General features: G+C 40.4%; 1 protein-coding gene across 11 annotated transcripts in view; it reads right to left on the bottom strand.

Annotated features, from left to right (window-relative positions):
- The window catches only part of PDE4D (phosphodiesterase 4D, cAMP-specific), a 1,610,544-nt gene that overhangs the window by 174,536 nt on the left and 1,413,193 nt on the right, over positions 1-22,815 (bottom strand). For all 11 annotated transcript variants that reach the window (XM_010853473.1, XM_010853472.1, XM_010853471.1 and 8 more), the window contains one exon: positions 22,363-22,412. In XM_010853473.1, the coding sequence (XP_010851775.1) occupies positions 22,363-22,412 (50 nt within the window). The remainder of the gene's footprint in view (positions 1-22,362; positions 22,413-22,815) is intronic.

Raw genomic sequence — 22,815 nt, 5'->3', positions numbered from 1 at the left:
AAGCACCAGTGGGGCTGAGACAGGAAGCAAAACAAGGATGAAATGTCGGGTGAAAGTGAGGGTCTAGCTGACGTGAATGCTCTTGACTTTATCCCAATTCCAGCATGAAACATTGAGACGTGGGATTTTTTTTTCCCCCCAGGAGTTCCGATAAGGAAGTGGATGGGTTTCTCCCAAGAGGTATAAGAAGAGTATGGCAAAGAATTTGAGAGAAACTGGGATGACAAGGAGGAGAGGCTGGGTAAGGGTTCGTTTACTTAAAGCAGATTGGAATCTTCAAATTAGGGGACTGCCAGGAAAAAATACTTTATTTCCCAGTCTCCTTTGCAGCTAGATGTGGCATGTGATGGGACCTGAGTCAAGGAGATGTAAATAGAGGCATTACATGGGATTTATAGGAAGTCTCTTCTAAAGGAAGGTGTGTGCTGGTCTTCATCCATCTTGCTGCTGGCAATTTAGATGTGATAGCCAGAGTTCTGGAAATCATTTTGGACCATGGAGGCAAAGCCCATAATCTAGGAATGATGGAGGAATTATCTAAAGGAACCATAGGTCCCTAATGGTCTTAGAGCTTTCATTCCAGTTCTAGACTCCCCATTCTGAGTCTCTTTTATAGGAAAGAAATATAAATTTCTGTCCTGATTAAAGCATAATTTTTCAGGTCTCTTTCACTCACTGAATAAAATTCTGCTAAAACAGTGTCTATATATAGCAATTGGAACACATGTAGGGCCGCCTTGGAAGAGAATATTAACCCTCCACCATGTAAACCCTAACTAAGCAGGAAACATAGTAAGTAAAGAAGTGTTGATCTTTTAGGAAGACTATAGACTGCTCTTTTTTTTTTTTTGCCACACAGAGTGGCATGCAAGATCTTAGTTCCCCTATTAGGGATGGAACCCACTCCCCCTGCAGTAGCATCATGGATTCTTAACCACTGGACCACCAGGGAAGCCCCTGCTCTTGATTTGGATGGGGAGGAAACAAAGTTAAAAGTTGGACTTCTTCCTTACATTTTTAAAAAATAAAGCAAAATAAAGCCATCTGGATATTACTGGATTTTTTTGCTTGTAACACTAAGCAGTCTTCTTTGTACCTTTTGTAAAGAGATGTTTTAAAATTAATGGCAACATTAACACCCAGGATGACACAATTCCATTGTCTTATACTTTTTTCCCCCTCCCTGAAGGGTTAGAATTCCCATCAGTCAGCATAATATGGTTTAAGCCCAAGCCTAGTAAATCTCTTGTATTGCGTTGTTTTTAAAGTGACTAAACAGCTGTAGTTTTCAAGGTCAGCTGAATCATCTGCCCGGGTCACATGTGTTTCACATGTCAAGTAATGTATATGGGTTCCACTCCATACAGGGTTGTACGGAAAAAGACATTTGCAAACAAGTGATCTGAAGCTGTGTTTCCAAACAGCTGCTATGGTTATAGGGGTAAGAGTGCCTACTGTAAACCATTTGAGTTTAGGACTATGTTTGCGATCCATCAAAAAGAATATTCATTACAAATCACAAGGTCCAAACCAAGGTCAGTTAATGATCATGACACTCAGTTAAGTATTCAATCAGGATAAAAAGTAATAGCTGATAACTGTGATTATTATCACGATGAACTTGTTCAAATGCAAGTGGGAAGAACGTGCACTGGGTAGAGAAACAATGCCAGCCAAACACATAATTAAAATGAAACCTAGTTAAACAGCTAAAGAGAAAGGACTTCAAGTAAGGAGAATTGGCTAATCCTCTTCTAATTCTTACTCCAGGCAACATTGACTAGAAGCAAAAGACATGAATCCGGATGCTAATAACTCCCTTAACAAGCTTGAGTAATTGATATCAGGGAGACTGATGGAAGAGCGAGAGGATGACCTCAGACTTAAGGAGTTTAGAAAGAGAACTTTCTTAATTTTTTTTTTTTTTTTAATTCACATTTTAGCTCAGAGCATAGTTAGAGATGTCTGGCTCCAATAGAGGGAAGGAAAAGGGTATTGATTTTTGGGAGTCCTTCCTTCACTGGGTTCTCCTAACTCAAAAGAGATAACTGGCTTTGAATAGTGGCTCTGACAGTGAATCTTCACTGAGTTCTCATTATGTCCTTGATATGTGCTCCTCAAAGGCCCATAATGGGTCTCCTCATCTTGCTTATAGCAATCCCAGGGATGGGGGAGCCTGGTGGGCTGCCGTTTATGGGGTGGCACAGAGTCGGACACGACTGAAGCGACTTAGCAGCAGCAGCAGCAGTGATCTCTCAGGTCTGATACACGCTGAATAAAGAAGACTGTCTTCTGACCATATAACTCCCCTGCAGGTTTCAAGGTTGGTTTCTGTAAGCAAAACCCTAGACACCTCTAAGTCAGAAGAGTAGCTCAGACAGGCATAGACAAATACCCACTCCACTAAGTATGGGCTCCCTTTGAGCTGGAAAAGGCCTCTCAGATCTGAGTCACTTATACAGTCGAGTCCCTGAGCATGTTTCTGTCCCTAATATTTTGTTACTCTAGGCAACCATCAAGTCCACATGAAGACTTTTGCCAACTGGAGAGGATGACTAGCCAGGGGAGCCAGAATTTCCTTTTAACTCTTTGCTGAAAACTCAAAACAGCAAATGGTGTCAAGGATATTCTCTGAAGAGCCACACTGGGAAAAGCAGAATTCATACACTGACTGAGTGTATATTATATTCACATCTTAGGGAAAAAGAACTAAAGAAAATAAAGGCCCATTAATCACAAGCATGCGTTTTTAAACAGTGAAACATTATAAAAGGAGCTAGCTGGGTCCTTAGATAATATTCTCTAATATTCTCATTTTATTGAGGAAAAATCAGGTTCAATTACTGACCAAAGGTTAAACAGGAAGTTAGTGATGGATCTGGGATTACAGCTCTGCTCCCTAAACCCTGAGGTCATTGATCTTTCCACAAGTTTCAGAAGCCCAGAGCCAGATGCAAAATGAAGGAATGTCAATAAATCACAAGCCATCACCTCTCTTTTGTAATACCAAATGGTCCTGGGTGAAAAGGGCTGTTTTGCTGGGATGCTGGAAGCAATCCTAAATCTCTGTGGTTGGGTGGTGATCATCCATTAACACTCCCATTATAAACGTCTGGCCAGGTGGGACATTTCATTAACTCTAAAGTATTTGGGAAATGTTCAAGGTCCATCACTGCTTATTGTCTGAATGTGACCTTTGGTTCTACTGATTCTTATAACATTTATTTTCAGTGGCACAATCCTGAGACTAAGATTCATGGCATCTTTTTTATATGTACAGTTATATCTTGCCAAGCCCTTGGGGAGGTGGGACCACATCTTATTCATTTCTATTTCCCTGATGCCCAGAGCATAGAATTAAACAGGTTTCTGTGGACTGGTTAAAGATAATTCAGTATTAATTTTATTAGCTCTGGTAGTATAGTAACAACTTATCCAGAGATTAATTAACCAGAAATTCATACTATTCAACACCAGTAAGTAGATGAAAAGAACTCCAGAATACTCATTCAATAAATTTAAAGACATATTTGTTATACACATTAAATGTCCTGAAGTAAAGTTAGTCGTGTCTGACCCTTTTTGACCCCATGGACTGTAGCCTACCAGGCTCCTCTGTCCATGGGATTCTCCTGCAAGAACACTGGAGTGGGTAGCCAGCCCCATTTCCTCCTCCAGGAGATCTTCCCAACCCAGGATTGAACCCGGGTCTCCTACATTGCAGGCAGATTCTTTACTGTATGAGCCACCAAGCCTTTCCTCAAAAATGAATTGCCTCAAAACCCCATTTTTATTCTGAGTTAATTTGCTCTTATTTTAGGCTCAATGCAATGGCTTGGTAACCCAATTTGCTAAGGATAAAGGAGCAGCAGGTCAGATTAAAATGCCACTAGGGCCAGGTTCAGTATCAACAAGAAGAGACCACTGGGATCAGCAGATGAAAATTTAAAGTGCAGTAAAGTTTGGAATAAAAAGTCCACAGATCATTAAGAGCATCTATGAATGATAAATATAAAAGATCTGCATAGTGATGACTAGAGCCATGAAAAATGATTTAAGGACTTAATGATTCAGTTCATGCCTTTAAGGGATTAAGAATGAGCATAACACCTTTCAAAGATTTTCACTTCAAATAGTTAAAATAAGGTTATGGTCCTTGGTTTTCTAGAATATTTGACATATGGAACATTTTCTTCTAAATGAAATGTAGGTAATCTAGGCACTGAGATAAATCAGCCTTCCATTCTACATTGGAAATCAAGTATCAACCTATTTTTACCCTATATTTGCTGCTGTTGTTTAGTTGATAAGTTGTGCCTGACTCTATGCGACTCCATGGACTGCAGCACACCAGGCTTCCCTGTCCTTCAATATCTCCCGGGGTTTGTGCAAACTCACGTCCATTGAGTCGGCTATGCTATCCAACCATCTCATCCTCTGTTGCCCTCTTCTCCTCCTGCTCTCAATCTTTCCAAACATCAGGGTCTTTTCCAAAGAGTCAGCTCTTCGCATCAGGTGGCCAAAGTATTGGAGCTTCAGCATCAGCCTTTCTAATGAACATCCAGGATTGATTTCCTTTCGGATTGACTCTTTGCAGTCCATGGGACTCTTGAAGAGTTTTCTCCGGCACCACAATTCAAAAGCATCAATTCTTCAGCACTCAGCCTTATTTATGGTCCAACTTTCATGTCCATACATGACTACTAGAAAAACCATATCTTTGACTATACGGACCTTTATCCTGTATATAATCCATATATCTTATATATAACATCAGGGATTATAAGCCTTCACACATTTCAAAACCATTTTATGTCCACTCAATAAAATCATACAATTGGTAGTTAGTAAATCTTTCACATGGGTCCTTCTTTCATCTTTTACAACTATCTCTTCCTTTATATTCTTGATACCCATACACTACGCTCAGGCAGGGCCGTTACTGGACTTTATTCCTGAACACTGCTTTTGTCCTCCACTGGTCTCCAAACCCTTGATATTTTCCTTCTTCACTTTTTGGAACTTTTAAAAGATTCCCAAGTGATTCTAATGAATAGACAAGTTTGTGAACCACTATCCTGAAGGCTTGGCACACCATTCATTTGACTCTTAATTACAGTGGAACTAACTCCTTTAATGGCAGGCATCAGTTGTCTGTGATCTCTGAGCTTAGCTGCTCTTAAGATAGCTACCTTTTAATAAATATTCATTGTTCATGAAAAGTATGGCCTCCTCCATTTTCACTTTCTCTATTTATTTATCAACTACTTGAGAATTCTTAGGTGCCTTTCTTCCAGAAGACCTGTATCTTGCTTTGGATCTCCAGCAATGAGCCACTCCTGTTTTCTCTGCTCTTCTTTTAGAGATGCCATTAGATGCTTAAGCAGACAGACACAAAGATGGTAGGTGGGAGTGGCCCTCTAGTTTTAATTTTACTTTGTGAGGAAGCACCTCAGGGGATCTGTCACATTTGTCTGATTTGAAAGCAGATTGGGCTCCATTTTGCACAAAAGGCATTTTAAACAGGCAGGTGTGACTACCCGAAATAACGACAAAACTTTGAACTTTTACAGAACCTTTCACTGAACGGTATCAAAACAATTCAGCTCTTAAAGCCTTAGAAAGCTGATGGACAAAATATCCAACTGATATAGAAATAGGGATTGACTGTATTAACTCTGTTGGTTATTTGTTTCAAGTCCTCAAACAATGGGAATTATAAGTAGAGAAAACTATTTTCTACAAACTGTCTCCAAATGGTGATATTTAATTTTGAGACTCTTCTAGAAAATCTAATCCTTTTCTCTTAAAATGTTCACTCAAACTTTTGTTACCAATTCACAGACACATATTTGTGTTCAGAACCTAATAATTTTTTTTTTTTTTCTTTTTCAACTTTAATTTGACCCAGCGCTAGGGAGATGGTGAAGGATAGGAAAGCCTGGAGTCCTGCAGTCCATGGGGTCGCAAAGAGTTAGACACGACTGAGCAACTAAACAGCAGCAAATTAGCTTCTATTTGATGCTCTAAAGAAGCCTATTAAACAAATTAATAAAAATGGAACTCACCTGTGGTGAGAGAGAAATTACTTCTCTGATTTTTTTTAAAAAAATGAAGTATAGTTGATCTACAACATTGTATTCATTTCAGATGTACAGCAACATAGATATAAATCTGATTCTTCTGGTTAATATTACTGAAATGTGTAATTTTGTACCATGTTTCTCAAAAAAAAAAAAGACAAACCTAATCTTTTCCTGTTTGCCTCTTTACTGGCTTCTTCTACCCTTTTCCATCACATTCACTGCTGTGAGTTCAAGACTTCCAAGATTCAGAGTGGGAACTGGGGTGTGTTCCCATTTTCCTGTATTTTAAATCTGTTGTAAAATAAATATTTGTTATGAGCGAAATATATCTGAGGAATGTTTATCAGACTACAGTTTTTATTTGGTTTTGTCCTAGCATATTATAATTTTTTTTTTTTTTTTTTCTTTAATTCTGCCCCATTTCAATGATTTCTTTGAAGTCTTGTTTTGACCAGCTGCTGAGCTTTTTGTGGCTATCCATTTACCTCACTTTCAAAAATGGTACATAAATGCAATTTGAACAAAATGAACAGTACTTTCACATTGTTTCAAAATCAAACATGTTCTTAAGGAATCTGATTTGTGGCAGATGGAGAACAAAACCTTCCAGAGGGAAGGCTGTTAAATGAGTCTTAATTGCCTGCACATGAAAACATAGTGACTAAGACTGTGTGCACAATTAGGAATTCAAACATGTAGAAAAGAACTGGCTATGGAGACAGGCAGACATTTTTGCAGGCATAGCTGGTTTCTTACAAACAGACCATAGAAGACAAGCTAGTATAGGAAATCGCTTTTACGAAATTCAGTTGTTTTCTCATTCCTTTTTTGTGTGTCAGACGTCCCGTTCTAAAGAGGATTCATCTGCTTCTCACACTCACTGATGGAAGAATCACAGTACACTCGAGAGGAAAAGAAAGTTTATTCAAGAACTAGCATTTCACTTTTACTTTCTACCATGTGTCAGATACTAGGCTTGATGTTTATTCATCTCATTTAATGCTTATCATAGCCCTCGGAGGTAGGTCTGTTACTATCTACATTCTATAGATTAGAAAGTTGAGGCTTAGCGACTCTGCATTGTAATTTAATCATATTGAGCAGCCTGGCTGCATGCAACAAATTCGGGTAAATTCTCTTTTCATTTTCATTCTACTACAAATATTTTCTAATTTACCTTGTTATGGCTTCTTAGATACACCCCTCATTTAAAAAGTGGACATTTAATTTTGAAATACGTGGGATTTTTAAAGCATCTTTGATATTAATTTCTTTTTTAAATGCTTTCTTCTCTGCAATCACCCTCTGTGTTTTTTCAGTCTTCTAACTTTATTGAAGCTTTTCAATGGTAAGTCAAAGACCTCTCTTGGTAAGTGTCACATTACACCGACAGAGGAGCCTGGCAGGCTACAGTCCGTAGGGTCGCAAAGGCAGACATGACTTAAGTGACTTAGCAAACACTCATGCATGCATTTTCAAATATCTTTTGATATTAATCTCTAACACAATTCCACAGTGATAAGAGAACAGACTTTATGATTTTATTATCTTTAGAAATCACAAAAAAATGAAATTTTTGCACCCGGTCTTATGTCCCTAGTATGTTTCAGCATCTCCTAGTTTACAGTCTATGGAAATAGAGAATTTGTATCTTAGTGTTGTATGACAATTGTATATATCTTAATTATGTTGAATTGGTTCATAGTGCTTTTCAAGTCTACTATATTCTGCTGCTGCTCCTGCTGCTGCTAAGTTGCTACTTCTCTGTATATTCATTCTGTTAATTTTTAAGAGTTTGATATCACAACTCCAACTAAAAATCTTAATTTATCTACTTAAAAAAATAACTGCAATATATAGTGGAACTACACATAACTCTGTTCTGTATTTACCAAGTCTCCTGTAAATGTATTAACATACTTTCATAATCTAAAAAAAAAAAAAAATGAAAAAAAAAAGTTGAGGCTTAGAGTATAACTTGCCCAATGGCTACGGAGTGGCATAGCTAGAACCCTCTTCTGTATCGATTTAAGGAATCCAAAGTCTGTCCTCTTACAATGCCTAGCTGCCCGCTTCAGTCGTGTGTGACCCCATAGACGGCAGCCCATCAGGCTCCCCCGTCCCTGGGATTCTCAAGGCAAGAACACTGGAGTGAGTCAATGCCTAGCTACTCCCCTGGAAAAAGATACATATACCTTTGTAAAAAACTAACACTCAGGGTGGCTCTACTTCCAGGTTCAGTTCTATCATGTCTTTCTTGTACTGGGTGACAAGGCATGGTGACATTAGTGGAGAGGCCAGAGTCTGTCAGTCTGGGGAAGACCTGATGCTGGAGAAGGTGTGGGGAGCAAGGCATGACTAGTCCTGGGTGAGATGCGGGTATTGCAGACAGGGGTCGGGGCTGAGAGGATAGAGAGGGGCCGGGGGCTGCTGCAGGCCAGTGGCTTCAGAAGCTAAGTCAGAGTGTGAGGTGGGGGGCGTGGTGGTCACAGGTCAGCGCTTCCGTGGCTCTGGATGCAGCAGCTGTGGGGCAGTGAGGTGTGACCTGACTGGTTCTGTCATGGTGTGTGACTCTAACTAGCGCCCCCAAACCTGGGCTTGGGCCCTCCTTCTCAAAATGACTCTGACTTTCCAAATGGGTAGGCTAGGCCATGCAGTGTTCTACAGTGACCTCCCACTGGTTTTCCATCCCATCCCACTGATAAACCTAAATGCCGTTTTTTGTGTGCCTGATAAGTTACTTCTGTCTAGTCTGACTCTGTAACCCTATGGACTGGGGCCCACCAAGCTCCTCTGTTCATGGGATTCTCCAGGCAAGAATGCTGGAATGGGTTGCTATGCCTTCCCTCAGGGGATCTTCCTGACCCAGGGATCAAACCCGCTTTTCTTATGTCTCCTGCACTGGCAGGTGGGTTCTTTACCACTAGCATCACCTGCTGCTGCTGCTGCTAAGTCGCTTCAGTCATGCCCGACTCTGTGCGACCCCATAGATGGCAGCCCACCAGGCTCCCCCGCCCCTGGGATTCTCCAGGCAAGAATACTGGAGTGGGTTGCCATCTCCTTCTCCAATGCATGAAAGTGAAAACTGAAAGTGAAGTCGTTCAGTTGTGTCCAACTCTTAGCGACCCCATGGACTGTAGCCTACCAGGCTCCTCCATCCATGGGATTTTCCAGGCAAGAGTACTGGAGCAGGGTGCCATTGCCTTCTCCACCTGGAAAGCCCTTTTCCTGGGTCCTCAAATTCTCCTTCAGATTCTCTTTCCTTGGGAAACCTTACTTTCTCGAAAAGGAGATACATAGGTTAGTTCTAAAGGGCTTTGGTGAATGCCAGTGTGTGGATATTTTTTTTTCTGAAGTTCACACAATGAAACTTCAGATGGATTTAGAATCCCAAGTCATTGTATACTGAGACCTACTTACATATTGTTCTCAGAAAGTGGAGAGGCTTAAAAAATAATCCTTCTCTCGCTATAATCCTGTATCCCTTAAAGTAAACCTAATTAGGCAATGACTGGATAGACAGCACTCCATTTAGACGACTATTAAACAAAGATCATAGGAATGCAAATTATTCTTCCCTTTGATTCCTATACTTGTAAGTAAACCAGAAGCCACAGACCATGGCCCCCTCTCTAGATCTAAGTATAAAGGGGCATCAATAAATGAGTGTGGATCAAATGATCAAGAAGTCACATCATTATGTATCTTCAGAGGAACTGTGTTCCTAGGGATACATTAACAAACAAGTACCATCTCGCATCCCTAAGAATCTTAATATTATAAAGAGCAGGTTACTGAGAAATATGTTAACCAAATAAACAGTGTGCTGAGGCCAATCCTCTTATCCCACTATAATCAATAATTATTTTTAACCTGCCAGCACTTATTTCCCCTTTCTAACTGTACCCTAATTCCTCTCAGAAATTACTTGGCATTTCTATCACATAACCCTAATTATCAAACAGGCCATAAGGATCAAGTGCTCACAATGTGCCATGCCTTGTGCTTAGTTCTTCTTAAATATCATCTCACAAACTCCCTCGGAGATAATTACTATTTATTCTCCCCGCTTCAAAAACAAGGAACTTGAGGCTTTGGGAGGTTAAATGATTTGTTTCAGGAGAAACATGCGGAGGTGGCAGAAGTAGAACGTGAATCCACGGAATCTCACCCCATCACGTAGGCTCTCGGCCCTGCATTTTACTACCTGATCTGTGAAACAGCCCAATACCCTGTTTTCCTTGAGCCAAAGCCCAAGACCCAAATCATACCCACTGGACTCACTTGCTGGAATTTGGCTCTAAAACAGAATAACAAAGGGACTAAACACTGTTTCAGGGATCTCACCTGATTGACCCTGCCATGAGATTTAGGTGTACTGACTCCTTCAACCCTGATCCTTTAGCCTCCCCACCAGTTCTCAGGGAACTGGGGATTCTCCTAATATTCTTCTACTAAATCACACTTGGCTTATTAAGTGAGCAGAATTGGGTTTTTATCTTGCAACCAGAGGATCGCTACTGATACACGATCATAGAAGAGGAGGTTATAAGCCAGCTTAGGAGAGGATTGTATGGAATCCTCAAAGAACAGGATGCTGAAGCTCTGTAGATGCCTGGTAATAACTGAACAGAGGCAGTGAGAAATGCCATGTGCATTTCCTCTGCTGCGCTTTTTGTGGAAATGATGAGGGATGAGCCCTCCCCAGCCAATGGGCTGAGACACATCGGCCCTCTCCTCTTATCTCTGGCACCTTCAGCAGTTTCCAGGAATGGACCCTGGCTGCGAGGATCTAAGAAACACAGACCCTATGAGGCGTGGCTGAAGAATAAAAAAGAACCCCTAGAGATGAGACCATTGTCAACTCCCTATATATATACACTTACTTCATATATTGCCATCACTCTTAACAATTCTAGGACACTCTGTCTTAGCATCACCTTCAGAGTCCATATTATAATACTTCTCTCTAATGCCTCAATATTGTCTTACCCCTTGGAGTGGCTACCTTTTTAGAATTAGCTTCGTCCAGGCTAATCCGATATCTTATTTAGTGACTAAGGTTGGTAATCATATTGGAATTAATATTTTTGGTCACTAGTGAAGCATGACAGTAAACCAAGGAGACCGCTTTTTTCTTGTATGGCCCATAAAATATCTCCAAACCATTCCCCAAATGCTTTTATCAATGGCAGCAGGGCAAAAAATGTACACAGTGTGCAAAGACGACCACTCTGAGGATCAACATGAATAATACAACTCGACAGTCTGACACGATGTTCACATGCATTATCTTGTATGTGCTTCAAAATCATAAATGCAATATTACTATCACTAGTGTTGTTATTATCCAATACGTTTAACAGAAAAGACTCAGGACATTTGAGTAACTCTTCTAAGGTTACAAGGTGGGTGAGCAGGAGAGCTAGCAATGAAACTCAGATCTCTCAACTTCAGAGCCCTGCTCTTCTTCCTCTATGCAGGTTCTGAATTGCACATCAAAGAAGCAAACAAAACACAGCACTTTGATTTTGTTTTCCAAATAAAAACCTCTTGGAAGAGAAAACCTAGATCTATTTCTAACTACATAAACATTTGTAATTAAAGAGCACAGTCTGTGCACAGTGACCCAAGACACATCTTAGAGATGCTCACCTCTTCCTCAACTGAGGTCTCCGTTCCCCAACCTGTTCTTTGTTATTTTCTTCCCTGGTGATTCAGAAAATCTTTCTTTTACCCTCTCATTCCTCTAAGTCGCTTGCGTGGTGTTGCTAAGTTTTCCCTAAGTTCCTCAAGTAGTTCTCTAGACCTTTTCCAGTCTCTAAGCTAAATCACAGAGTAGACAGCTTCCTGGCTCTCTCAACAAAGGATCTCAGCCGGACCCATTTCCTCTTGCCTCCCTTTTCCCCTGTTTTCCTTATCCACCCATCCTTCCACTTATTTACAAACCCTCTGGTTTTCTATTTACTTAACTCCCTCTGTCATTCCACAGAACACATTTTACCTTTTTAAAATTCCACAAAACTCTAGGAAAATGGTCATAAATTTCAGTGGAGGTATTTTATGCCTAACTGGGTCCTGAGAGACCAAGCACAGTTCTTCACATCCAGGTGAACGGATGAGTGAAGGAGCAGATCCATTAAAGAAGTTCCGCAGGTGGACAATTCAGTGAGCAATATGCAAATATCAGAAACATACCCAGGGCGGGGAGGGGCGGGGAGCGGGGAAGACGTGAGCACCCATTTGTTTCGCCAGACGCACTGAACACAGAATTAGAAATACTTTTAGAGCACCAACAATGCCAAAAAAGAACCACAAAAAGGAAGAGGGCACACTAAAAAAGCACTGGATATGCAGACATCAGAAATACCTAGAGGAATTGCCTTTGGGGCACAGAGATCTAGGGAATGTCATGGCTAGAAAGGGACTCAAGAAAATGATAATGGAGGTGAAGAGCTTACTTTGAGTCTACAGACAAAGAGAAGATGAATATTACCTTATGGTAGAACATGTCATCTCAAGCGTTAACAGTGAGTGGTCTGAGAAGCAAGGTGAGTGCAGAGGCTCGAGCACTGCCCTATCCTGAAATCGCAGACATCCTCCATCCACCTCACTGCTCACACACACCAAGGGGTCCTCTCCTTGTTGATGCACCTTCCTGGGGTATTGCGACAACAGGCACTTCAGAGGAGTCAGGAAGAGACCTGTGGGGAAGCTTGAGGAGTTCTACTTCACAAGAAGGAATCTTTTCCTTAGCTCATAACTGACCTTTCAGGGTTTCCTAAAGAGTTGTTCTGGAGAAAGCAATGGCACCCCACTCCAGTACTCTTGCCTGGAAAATCCCATGGACGGGGAGCCTGGTGGGCTGCTGTCTATGGGGTCGCACAGAGTCGGACACGACTGAAGCGACTTAGCAGCAGCAGCAGCAGCAAAGGGTTGTTCTGTATCCACAGACCTAATCTCTCCTCCATCCTACCCTGCATTCATACAGATTTAGTAAGACACAACATAGGATCCTTTTCTACTCTCTCTTCTTTAAAAAAAAAAAACAAAACAAAACAGAAAAGAAGGGAAGAATTACTTCGGGGAGAAGATGACAGCAGATTGTGTTTCTGTGCATGGATCAATACATTTTAAGGGAGGGAAGGCTTTAGGGTCTGCCTTTGAGTCAGACAATCTGTGTATGCGTGCTCAGTTGCTAAGTCCTGTCTGACTCTGACTCTTTGGGACCCCATGGACTGTAGCCCACCAAGCTCCTCTGTTCATGGGATTTCCCAGGCAAGAATATTGAAGTGAGTTGCCATTTCCTACTCCAGGGGAGCTTCCCAACTCAGGCATTGAACCCGCATCTCCTGCAGCTCCTGCACTGGCAGGGGAACTCTTTACCACTGAGCTACCTGGGAAGCCCCAGACTTAACTTACACCTTGTGGGGTCGCAAAGAGTCGGACACGACTGAGCGACTGAACTGAACTGAACTGAACTGTCATTTGAAGCTGTCTATTGAATTATCATAAGATTTAAAATAGATTATGCACGTGGAGTCTTTAATACATATCACATATCAGAAAATGTTAATTTTTATTAATGTTAGTATTAATAGATCCAATTAAAAATTTTTTTCTGAATAGTGAAATCCTCATTTATTCATAGAGTTAAATAATTCCGTGTAACACTTAATTAGAAAAACGTGGGAAATTAGACCCAAAGGACTGCCCCACCACAGTCTTTTATTTTTAAGTGTGCCTAAGGGAACACGCTTTAAGGCATACATGGGTGGGAAGCCCTTTGTGTATAAAGGGAGTGACTTAAGAATGCAGTTTTGCTGTTCTTTCATTTTTTTTCTTTTTTTTTTAAAGGAGACTGCATACAGTGTCTGAGAAGAAAAGAATACAGTAACTAAACAAAACATTTCCCAAACTCACTCCCACCCTTGTACACAAACACGGACATGATGCTTCATTTTCTTCAAGGAGAGGGACAAGCTGGCCTAATTAAAATCTGTATACATTTGGAGAGATAACAGGGGTGATGGCCCAGATGATGACGACCATGGTGACGAGGATGGCACAGATAATACTGCCACCTTGTATTCCCTTCTGCCGACCACAAAGCACCTCACGCATATTATCTTGTGTATCTTAGGCTGCACTGCCTGTTGGATGGGGATGTGCGTATCACTGTCCACAGTTTCCAGAGAGTCAATGATTTTCCAACAACTTCCCAGCAACTCAATGGCAACACTGTTCAGAGCAGCGCTCTCTCCTACTGCATTCAGTATCCGATTATTCTCCCAAATTTGGCTGATTTGTTCACTTGAGGCACTTGAATATAGATCCCAAGCTTTACCCCAAAGATTCTGTTCTGGACTGTCCTGGAACTTGTCTTATTGCATTTATTTTTACAGATCCCTTAGGGGTTCCTTAGATCAGGCAGGTTTGGGAAGCACTGTGCTTTTCTAACTCAGGGTGGTGAGGAAGGGATACAGGCTGAAGGGGACATTGGTGACTTTAACTCTTCTATTTTCATGGTAGCTTTTCTGATCAACTGGAGAATCACAGAATTGTCTTGTCGTAGGCTCAACAACCACCAGGCAGAGGGCTGCCCTATCTGAGGGATATTATTATTTGAATATACAGTGAGTGCTCACTGTGGCACAATAATATTGAAAGAACACTTGGCAGTGTCTCATTTGTACTTTTTCTATCGAGGACAGGCAAACAGAAGCCCGTGATCTGAGACATACTTACAAGTCTGTCACCAGATTCTATGTACAGCGGTACTGCTATCCGCCTTTGCTAGTTACTAGTCAACGTGCAAAATATCTTAAACTAAACCCAACATACATAATTAAAAAGGATGAAATGGGTGCCTATTGCTCACTTAGCAATTTAACATATATTCTTTAAGTGCATTTTTCTACATTATTAATTTTTTCTCATAAAGAAGTCATGTAACATTTTTTATTATAGAACTTTTACTACCTAAATAGAACTCACATATTGCTGAGCACTTGGGTTGTTTTCAATCTCTTATACAAACGCACAATGGTGTGGTGAATCCCTGTGTGTATGCCTTCATTTTTCTCTTTTCTCTCACTCCTCAATCTAATTAAACACCAAGACTTCTCAAATCTCTGCGAAGAGCTGTGAATCCATCTCCTCCTCTCCATCCCCAGCACACCCACCCCAGTTTGGACCCACATGATCTTCAACGTGCACTTGGTCTGGAACGGCTGTTGGTAAGTATGAGGCTGCCTCTTGTCTGTCTTCCTTCCAATCTGTTTTCTCTGCAGCTTCCAACACTGTCATGCTAACATACATACTTGGTCCTCCACTTAGAAATGACTGATGAGTTGCCATTGCTCATAAAATAGAGTCCACTGTTACTTACACTGACTTCCGAGGCTCTTCATGCTGCTGCCTTAATCTACTCCTGGAGACTCACGTGCTGTTGCTCCCATTCACTTTCAGCTCTTTTTGTTCCTTACTGTTCCCAGTCTCCTGAGCTGGACCAGCACTCCATGCTTCCGTATCTCACTGTTGTTGATCCCTTGGCATGAGGTTGTTGCTGTTCAATTGTTAAGTTGTGCCTGACTCTCAGCAACCCCATGGACTGCAGCACGCCAGGCTTCCCTGTCCTTCACCATCACCCAGAATTTGGAGAACTCCACATTCTTCAAAGTTCAGCAGGGAGTTTCCCCCAGGTAGAGTCACTTGCCCTCTCCTTCAAATACATATAGGTATGTGAACTTGCTTCAGTGCTGGCACTTAGCTTGTACTTAATTTTTCATGGTTCCTTTTCTGTCCCCCATGTGACTTCTGTGAAGCCAGTAGTCACATTTTACTCTTTTTATTTCCAACACTTACCTCATTGCATGCCACATATAAGGTGCACAGAAAATATTTGTTGATGAAATAATAATAATAAATTAAAGCAATAATGATAGTCTGTATTTGTTGAGTACATTCTGGGTACCAACCACTATGCTAGTCACTGACTTAGAATTTACTGAGAAGGAAATGAAAACTTTGAGAATTTAAGTAAGCTGACCAAGACAACACAGTAAGAAGAAAGCTGGATTTTCAACCTGTATGGTTTCACTCATAATCTTTTTGCTGTTCTGACTCAATGAATATGCAGTTTCATTTAATTGTTTCAGTTAAAATTAAAACAAAATATCCAGAGCAGATATTTAGTCAATAGAGATACGATTAAATTATATTTTCCCATTTTCACTGGTTTTCTGTTAGAAAACCAAATTTAACTTAAATCAATTTCTAACTAAAAAGTGATTGTTAGACCTGGTCTTTTTACAAATTAGTAGAGATAGCTCTACTTATCTAAATGAAAGCATAAGAAGGCAAAACAAGTTAGCTTTAAGGAAGGAAACAGATTTTGGCTCCTCTGAAAGATCATAAATTTAAGTATAAGTAGTCATACTCCATGCACTTAAAGCAAATCTTTTAGTTCAGTGTTTTTTTAATGAGGGGATTTTTGTAAAAGTAAACTTCTCCGGCTCAAAAATTTAGAATATTCCACACTCATCAGATGCATCAAATATAAAAGTAAAACTAGCAAAAAACTACCCCCCAAAACCAATGGCTAACACTCACATACACAATCTTTATTAATTTTTTATTAAAGCTATTAAACATAAGGTGTTCTCAGCATCCCTCAATCACATTCCTAAGAAAGCTTACTGTGCACTCCTCCTCTGTAATCAGTAAAGTGTTGCCACTATCTTTGCTCTTATTAAAAGAAAGGGAAAAAAGAGCTGCATGATGAAGCCACTTCCTGCCAGGGGCTGATGAGGAGGGTGAGACTCCCATGGCAACAGCTGGGTCTTCATCCCCCCACCCATTCTGTCTAAAGGCACGTTTTTAGTTCAGTGTCCCCTCAGGCCCTATATATCTCTCTCACCAAGGTCTCTTTCCCCTTCTTCAGAGGCTCCTACTTCCAACTGCTATCTATTTTATATACATACACGGTGGCACTCATGGTAAAGAACCCCCCTCCCCCTCCCCCACTGCCAATGCAGGAGACATAGAGACACGGGTTCTATCCCTGGGTCAGGAAGATCCCTTGGAGGAAGGCATGGCAACCCACTCCAGTATTCTTGACTGGAGAATCCCACAGAGAGAGGACCTTAGGGGGCTATAGTCCATGGGGTCACAAAGAGTCGGATACAACGGAAGTCACTTAGCACGCTTATAATGTAAAAAGATATATATGTATCTTTTTTACATCACATACACTAGTTGTTTTTATTATACACACACAGAGATTTAAAAGGCAAACCTACATATAAGTCACTAGTACTGTCACCATAAAATAGTTTCGTTTTCTTTAGCAAGCACAAAGTGTTAAATGATTAGTCCAGATAATAGCAAAATAATTGTTCCAGTTAAATTGTTCCCAAAAAATTGTTTCAGTTTTTTTTTCATCAATAGATTTTAGAAAATGCTTTGTGCTTTAGAAGAACACTAAACAAACAAAATTAAGTTTCTTTTCATTGTGTTTTGACTAGTATATTTTGAAAGTTTACTTTTTAAATTCTCTGCTTAACAACTGATTAAATTCTATTGAAAATGCACTTTTAAAAAAGGAGTTATGGATATTCAGGGTAAAAAATATGAGTGGAGATATACCAAAATTTTGGACTAAAACTACTTTTGTTTTATTTTATGCTTGTCCCTGAATTATGTGTCTCCCTCTACAGGTAAATGGTAGGTAATTGTACCAGTTTTACTGCTTTGATAGAAGAATTCGTATTTTCTCCTTAGTCGGCCAACCTTTATTTATCTGAAGGCCTCTAGGATATAATCTGTGGAAATAACAAAAATAGCTCTAAATATAAAGACCTGTTCAGTGAGAAATCAGTATAAGTTTTTTGAGTCCATATACAAAACAAAACAAAAATGTATCTATTACCCAGAAATCAATATCCTTTAAGATCTCTTTTACTTTCTCCAAAACATACACTTCATGGTGGGGTCAGAAGGCTACCCTAATTTCACTGATAATTTTATAAGGGTATAAACTTGGGAAAAAGGGGTCTTGCATTTATTCTCAGTTCTGCCTCTAAATAGCATTTTTTTTTTCTCACTAGGACTCAATTTTCTCATTTTTAAAATAGAGAACTTTAAATGCATTTTCTCTCAGTTACATTCTCACCATGAAGATCCTCAATTTAAATATGACTAAAAAAGCTTCCCTGGTGGCTCAGAAGGTAAAGAATCTGCGTGCAATGCAGGCGCCCCGGTTAGATCCCTGAGGAAGATCCCCTGGATGCCGGCAGGGCAACCCCACTCCAGTATTCTTGCCTGGAGAATTCCATGGACAGAGGAGCCTGGTGGGCTACAGGCCATGGAGTTGCAAAGTCTGACACAACTGAGCGACTAACAAAGGGACAGAAAATATGGAAATTACAAATACTGTAAAGTGATATTGTCAAGATGTGACAGGGTCTCAGGAGATGGCCACAGAACATTTTTCTTGAGTTAGCTTCGTTTGAAATTGAAATGCTCAAAAGAACTAACCGTGTCCCCAAAGACAAGGCTTTATACCAAAACCAGGGCTCAATGTCACCATGCAGGTATAGCTTGGCAGCTCTGACTCTCTGCTGCCCTCTCATGTTTCAGCACACTCTAGTTCTGCTATTCACTCTCAGCTAAGGACTTATGCACGTGAGCCTTGCACTAGTATGTGTACGTGTGTCTGTCACTCAGTCCTGTCCTACTCTTTGCAACCCTATGGACTGTAGCCCACCAGGTTCCTCTATCCATGGGATTTTCCAGGCAAGAATACTGGAGTGGGTTGCCATTTCCTCCCCCCAAGGCATCTTTCTAACCCAGGGATCAAACCTGGGTCTCCTGCATTGCAGACAGATTCTTTACCACCAAGACACCTGGGAGCCCTGCATTAAGTACAGGGATTCCTAAAGATGTGCTATCACTACTGTTTGCAAACAAAATCACAAATTAAACACACAAGTAAAGCTGATACATCACCACTATCCTTCTTCTCTACACTACCAGTTTTAAAATTAGCTTTAAAATTAGCTTTAGGATCAAAGCTAATTTTAGCTTTTTTTTAGGATCAAAAAAAAAGGTCAGACACAGAGTAGAGATGTAGGAAGAAAACTTTGTGAATTACTCATGACAGGCTTCTGTTCCTCATCTAACTTCTCTCCTTGAATTCCTGTAACAGCACCAAGAATTAGGAACTCCTATCTCCATTCTTCCAAAGAGGGAATAAAACTAAAGAGAGAGACAAGGTTTGCACTCAGGCCCAGAAAGCCACATGCCATCTTTCTGTTATACCACACTAAAGAACAAATAGCTCTTCAGTAGGAAGGCTCTTTTCTAAATGAACATTTGGAAGGTTTTTCTTTTTTTTCTTTTTTCCATTGTTACACTGATGTAGAGCTATGTATTTACCTATTATGGAGAACAATAAAATCTGGCAACTAACACGCTTCATCCCTAATGATATAAAATCAAACTTTTCCAACTTTAACTCATGTAAAATGGAATAACCTCCAAGGGGGAAAGGAGTGTTTTTAGTTCTACGTGAGAAAGTTCTAGAAGGCACAATGTGATATAGAGAGAGTTAAAACTTTTTTAAAGCTCAAGAAGTTGATTTATGGAGACTTAATTTTCTTTCCATCTCCCCTAGTTCATACAGAATGAATGCTAGACACAAAAACCAAATAAAAACAAGAAAAGAAAATGATGTATTGAGTGCTTATTCTATGCTGAGAGCATTGCACACATGAAATCATTTATTTAGCAACAGCTATATAAAATACAATCATTGCTTCGTAAATGGGAAAACAGGCAGAAAAAGGGTACGTAACCTGCCCAGGGCCACACAGCTATCATGATAGAGTATGACTTGGATTCTGGACATGCAGAGAAGCGCCTTCCTCCCCTATGAAACCACACACAATTCCAAGAGTGCCCCATCAGTGATGTTCTATGGAGGTGCTCTGCAGGGCTTCTGTGCACCAACATGGCCTTTTGGATCAACCATGAACTTAACTGCATAGAGTACTACACTGTTCCTCTAGAACCCATGAATAATTTCTAAGAAGGCCAAGTTCACCTTCAAGGTTGCCGCACTGACTGTTTAACACTCTCCTTCACCCCAGCCAGGGAGTGAACTTGGAGTCAGGTCCCACGCCACCGAGGGAGGAAATTCACAAGCACACCTTCCCCCTGTGTCTTGTCTTCTAGTGAAGCCTCACGATTTATGTTTTTAAGGGCCCACGTTCTCAGAATGAGCTCAGAGAGGAGAACGTCCCTTGCTGTTGCCTTCATTCCCCAACTCCCTCATTCAACTTTTCCACCTGTTTGCCATGCTTGGGCAAGGAAAAAGGCTTCCGTTTGCTAGCCAGTTCATTTCCTGTTGTGCTTTGTGATGAATACAGCTGCATGAAGCACTTAATGACAGTTAATACTTAATGACAGTTAATTAGTCTCCTTTCGTAGATATTTCTGTAGCCCACAGCCCCAGGTCAAGATCATGTGGGTACAAATGAGGCCACAATAACCTTGACACCCAGATGTCCATGACCCACCATTCCCCCTGGTATTGCTCCTGGCTTTAGCACTAAGTGAAAACATTTGGGAGCTTCTGTGGGGCCTCCCACATGTATTTAAGACCGCTTCTGTGCCTCCTGAGTGGACTACCCTCTCTTTAATCAGTGCCAGATGCCTGCCATGATGGTCAGTCAGCTGCCCTGGCCATGCAGCAACCCCCAGCGCTTGGTGGACACAGTAGCTTCCACTGGTACCTGCAGCTGCTCTTCTGGGAGGACGCTCTGTGGAGCTGGCTCATATGGAACCTCAAGCTACAGGAGCTTTCAGGGACCAAAACAGCACTGAGTCCCGTACAAACTGCGATGTCAGCTGTCTCGCTTACTGCAAAGGTGAAGGGGGCTCAGGTCTAGTGCTGGGAGCAAGGCTGGGAACCAGGTTCTACGTGGTGTCTCTCATTAGACGCGCCAGGTACGTTTGGGCTCTCTTATATTGTGGTCTCTGAAGAAGACATTTCTTACTCAAAGAACTTACTTTAATGTATAGGAATTTCAATTATTGTCCATCTCTTGACCAATGGCAAGAAGAAAACAGGTAAACCAGACAGACTATGAAATGCCAGCTGAAAATCATCACCAATAAGATCTTGAAAGATAAACATGGTAAAGACAACCAATAACATAATAGTCAACGGAACGCAAGTTTATGTGAAAGACATTCAGGAAAGACCAACATTAACAACTATTCCAGAATCACTTTGATGTGGTGACCACAAATGAGCCCAATTGAAAGGTCCTGATTGGACATGATGAAGTTCACTTTCAAGCAAAGTATAGTCACTAATAACGTAATAATGGGCTCCTCTGCATGTTACGAGCTGGACTCCAAGGAAGACACTTGAATCAAGTGAAGTGTGGGTCTAGTTTGGAGAATGTTAATTGTCTTCTGGTAATAATTTTAGAAAACATAGGTTTTCTTCTCCAGGCAATTATTTTAATGAATCAATTGGAGTTTGAAGAAATGATTAAATGAGTTCAAATGTGGTTTCAGGCTCAGCAAAATGAGATCATTTGCTCTGTTTTTGGATCAGCTGAGGTCAAGCCCCATGTCTAAAATAGACTAAAAGGAATTGGAGTAATTTTATTCTTTTGCCCTTTACACCCTTCACCCTTCCATCCACTTCTCTTCCCCAAACATCTGTTCTTTTGATCTCATTGAGCTTTCAGCTATTATATAATTATTTCTTCTCTCCTCTCCCAAATTGAATTTAATCTCAACTCTATGGGTCCAAAGTGGGAGTATTGGAATGGCGTTCCTTCCTACACACAACTGGGGTATTGATTAAACAAGAAGGTAACTTTTATTTATGTTCTGACTTTCATTAAACCAAACTAGCATATATTAACAATATGATGATAACACAAGCTCAGAAACAACATGTTCAACACTTTTAAGGTAATGCTACCTCTCAAGATATGAATGAGCAACGCTCAGCTGAGTACAAATTTAATTGTTTTTTGTTTTTTTAAAGGCACATTAGTTAAGTTTTACCAATAGCTTAAAATGGACAGCTTGTGAGATCAATGAGAGAAATGAGATGATAAAGAGGAAAGGATTAATTTCTTAAATACTTTAAAACTGCAGAAAAAACTGGTACTATAATAATTAGGTGGAATCTTGGAAAATATGCTTTTTTCCTAGACGTGAAAAGAATAATCTCCCAGATCTTTCTTACCTGTTAGGGTGGCTTTGTTGATGGATGGTTGGTTGCACATGGGTGATCTTCTGACAAAGAGAGAAAAACACAGAGCCGTAAATATGTGATATTTTGTTGGTTTCGGGACTCTCTGAGTCATTTCAAATACACCATTTAAATGTAAGGATTATTTTTAAGTTAGGGTAAGCAAATGAAGATTTTTTTCATGCTAGCCAGTCAAATTCCTATGCACCCTTTGTACTATAGTTCAGATCAAAAAAAAAAGCTAAATCTCGTTGTGATAGACTTTGGGGTAAATAAAGCTGATGTAAATGTCACAGAGACATGAGAGAAGAGGAAGTCTTTATTGACTGACCATATTCAATTAAGCCAAGGCTTACAGAGCAAACACTGACTTTCTGAACTTGAAAAAGCAGCGAGTCTACAACTGGTTTCTCTAATGCAACGTTATGAAACTTTTATTTTTGCATA

Source organism: Bison bison, unplaced genomic scaffold, assembly GCF_000754665.1.
Source record: "Bison bison bison isolate TAMUID 2011002044 unplaced genomic scaffold, Bison_UMD1.0 scf7180017864328, whole genome shotgun sequence".
Taxonomy (NCBI): Eukaryota; Metazoa; Chordata; class Mammalia; order Artiodactyla; family Bovidae; genus Bison; species Bison bison.
This window is presented reverse-complemented; position numbering and strand designations above follow the sequence as displayed.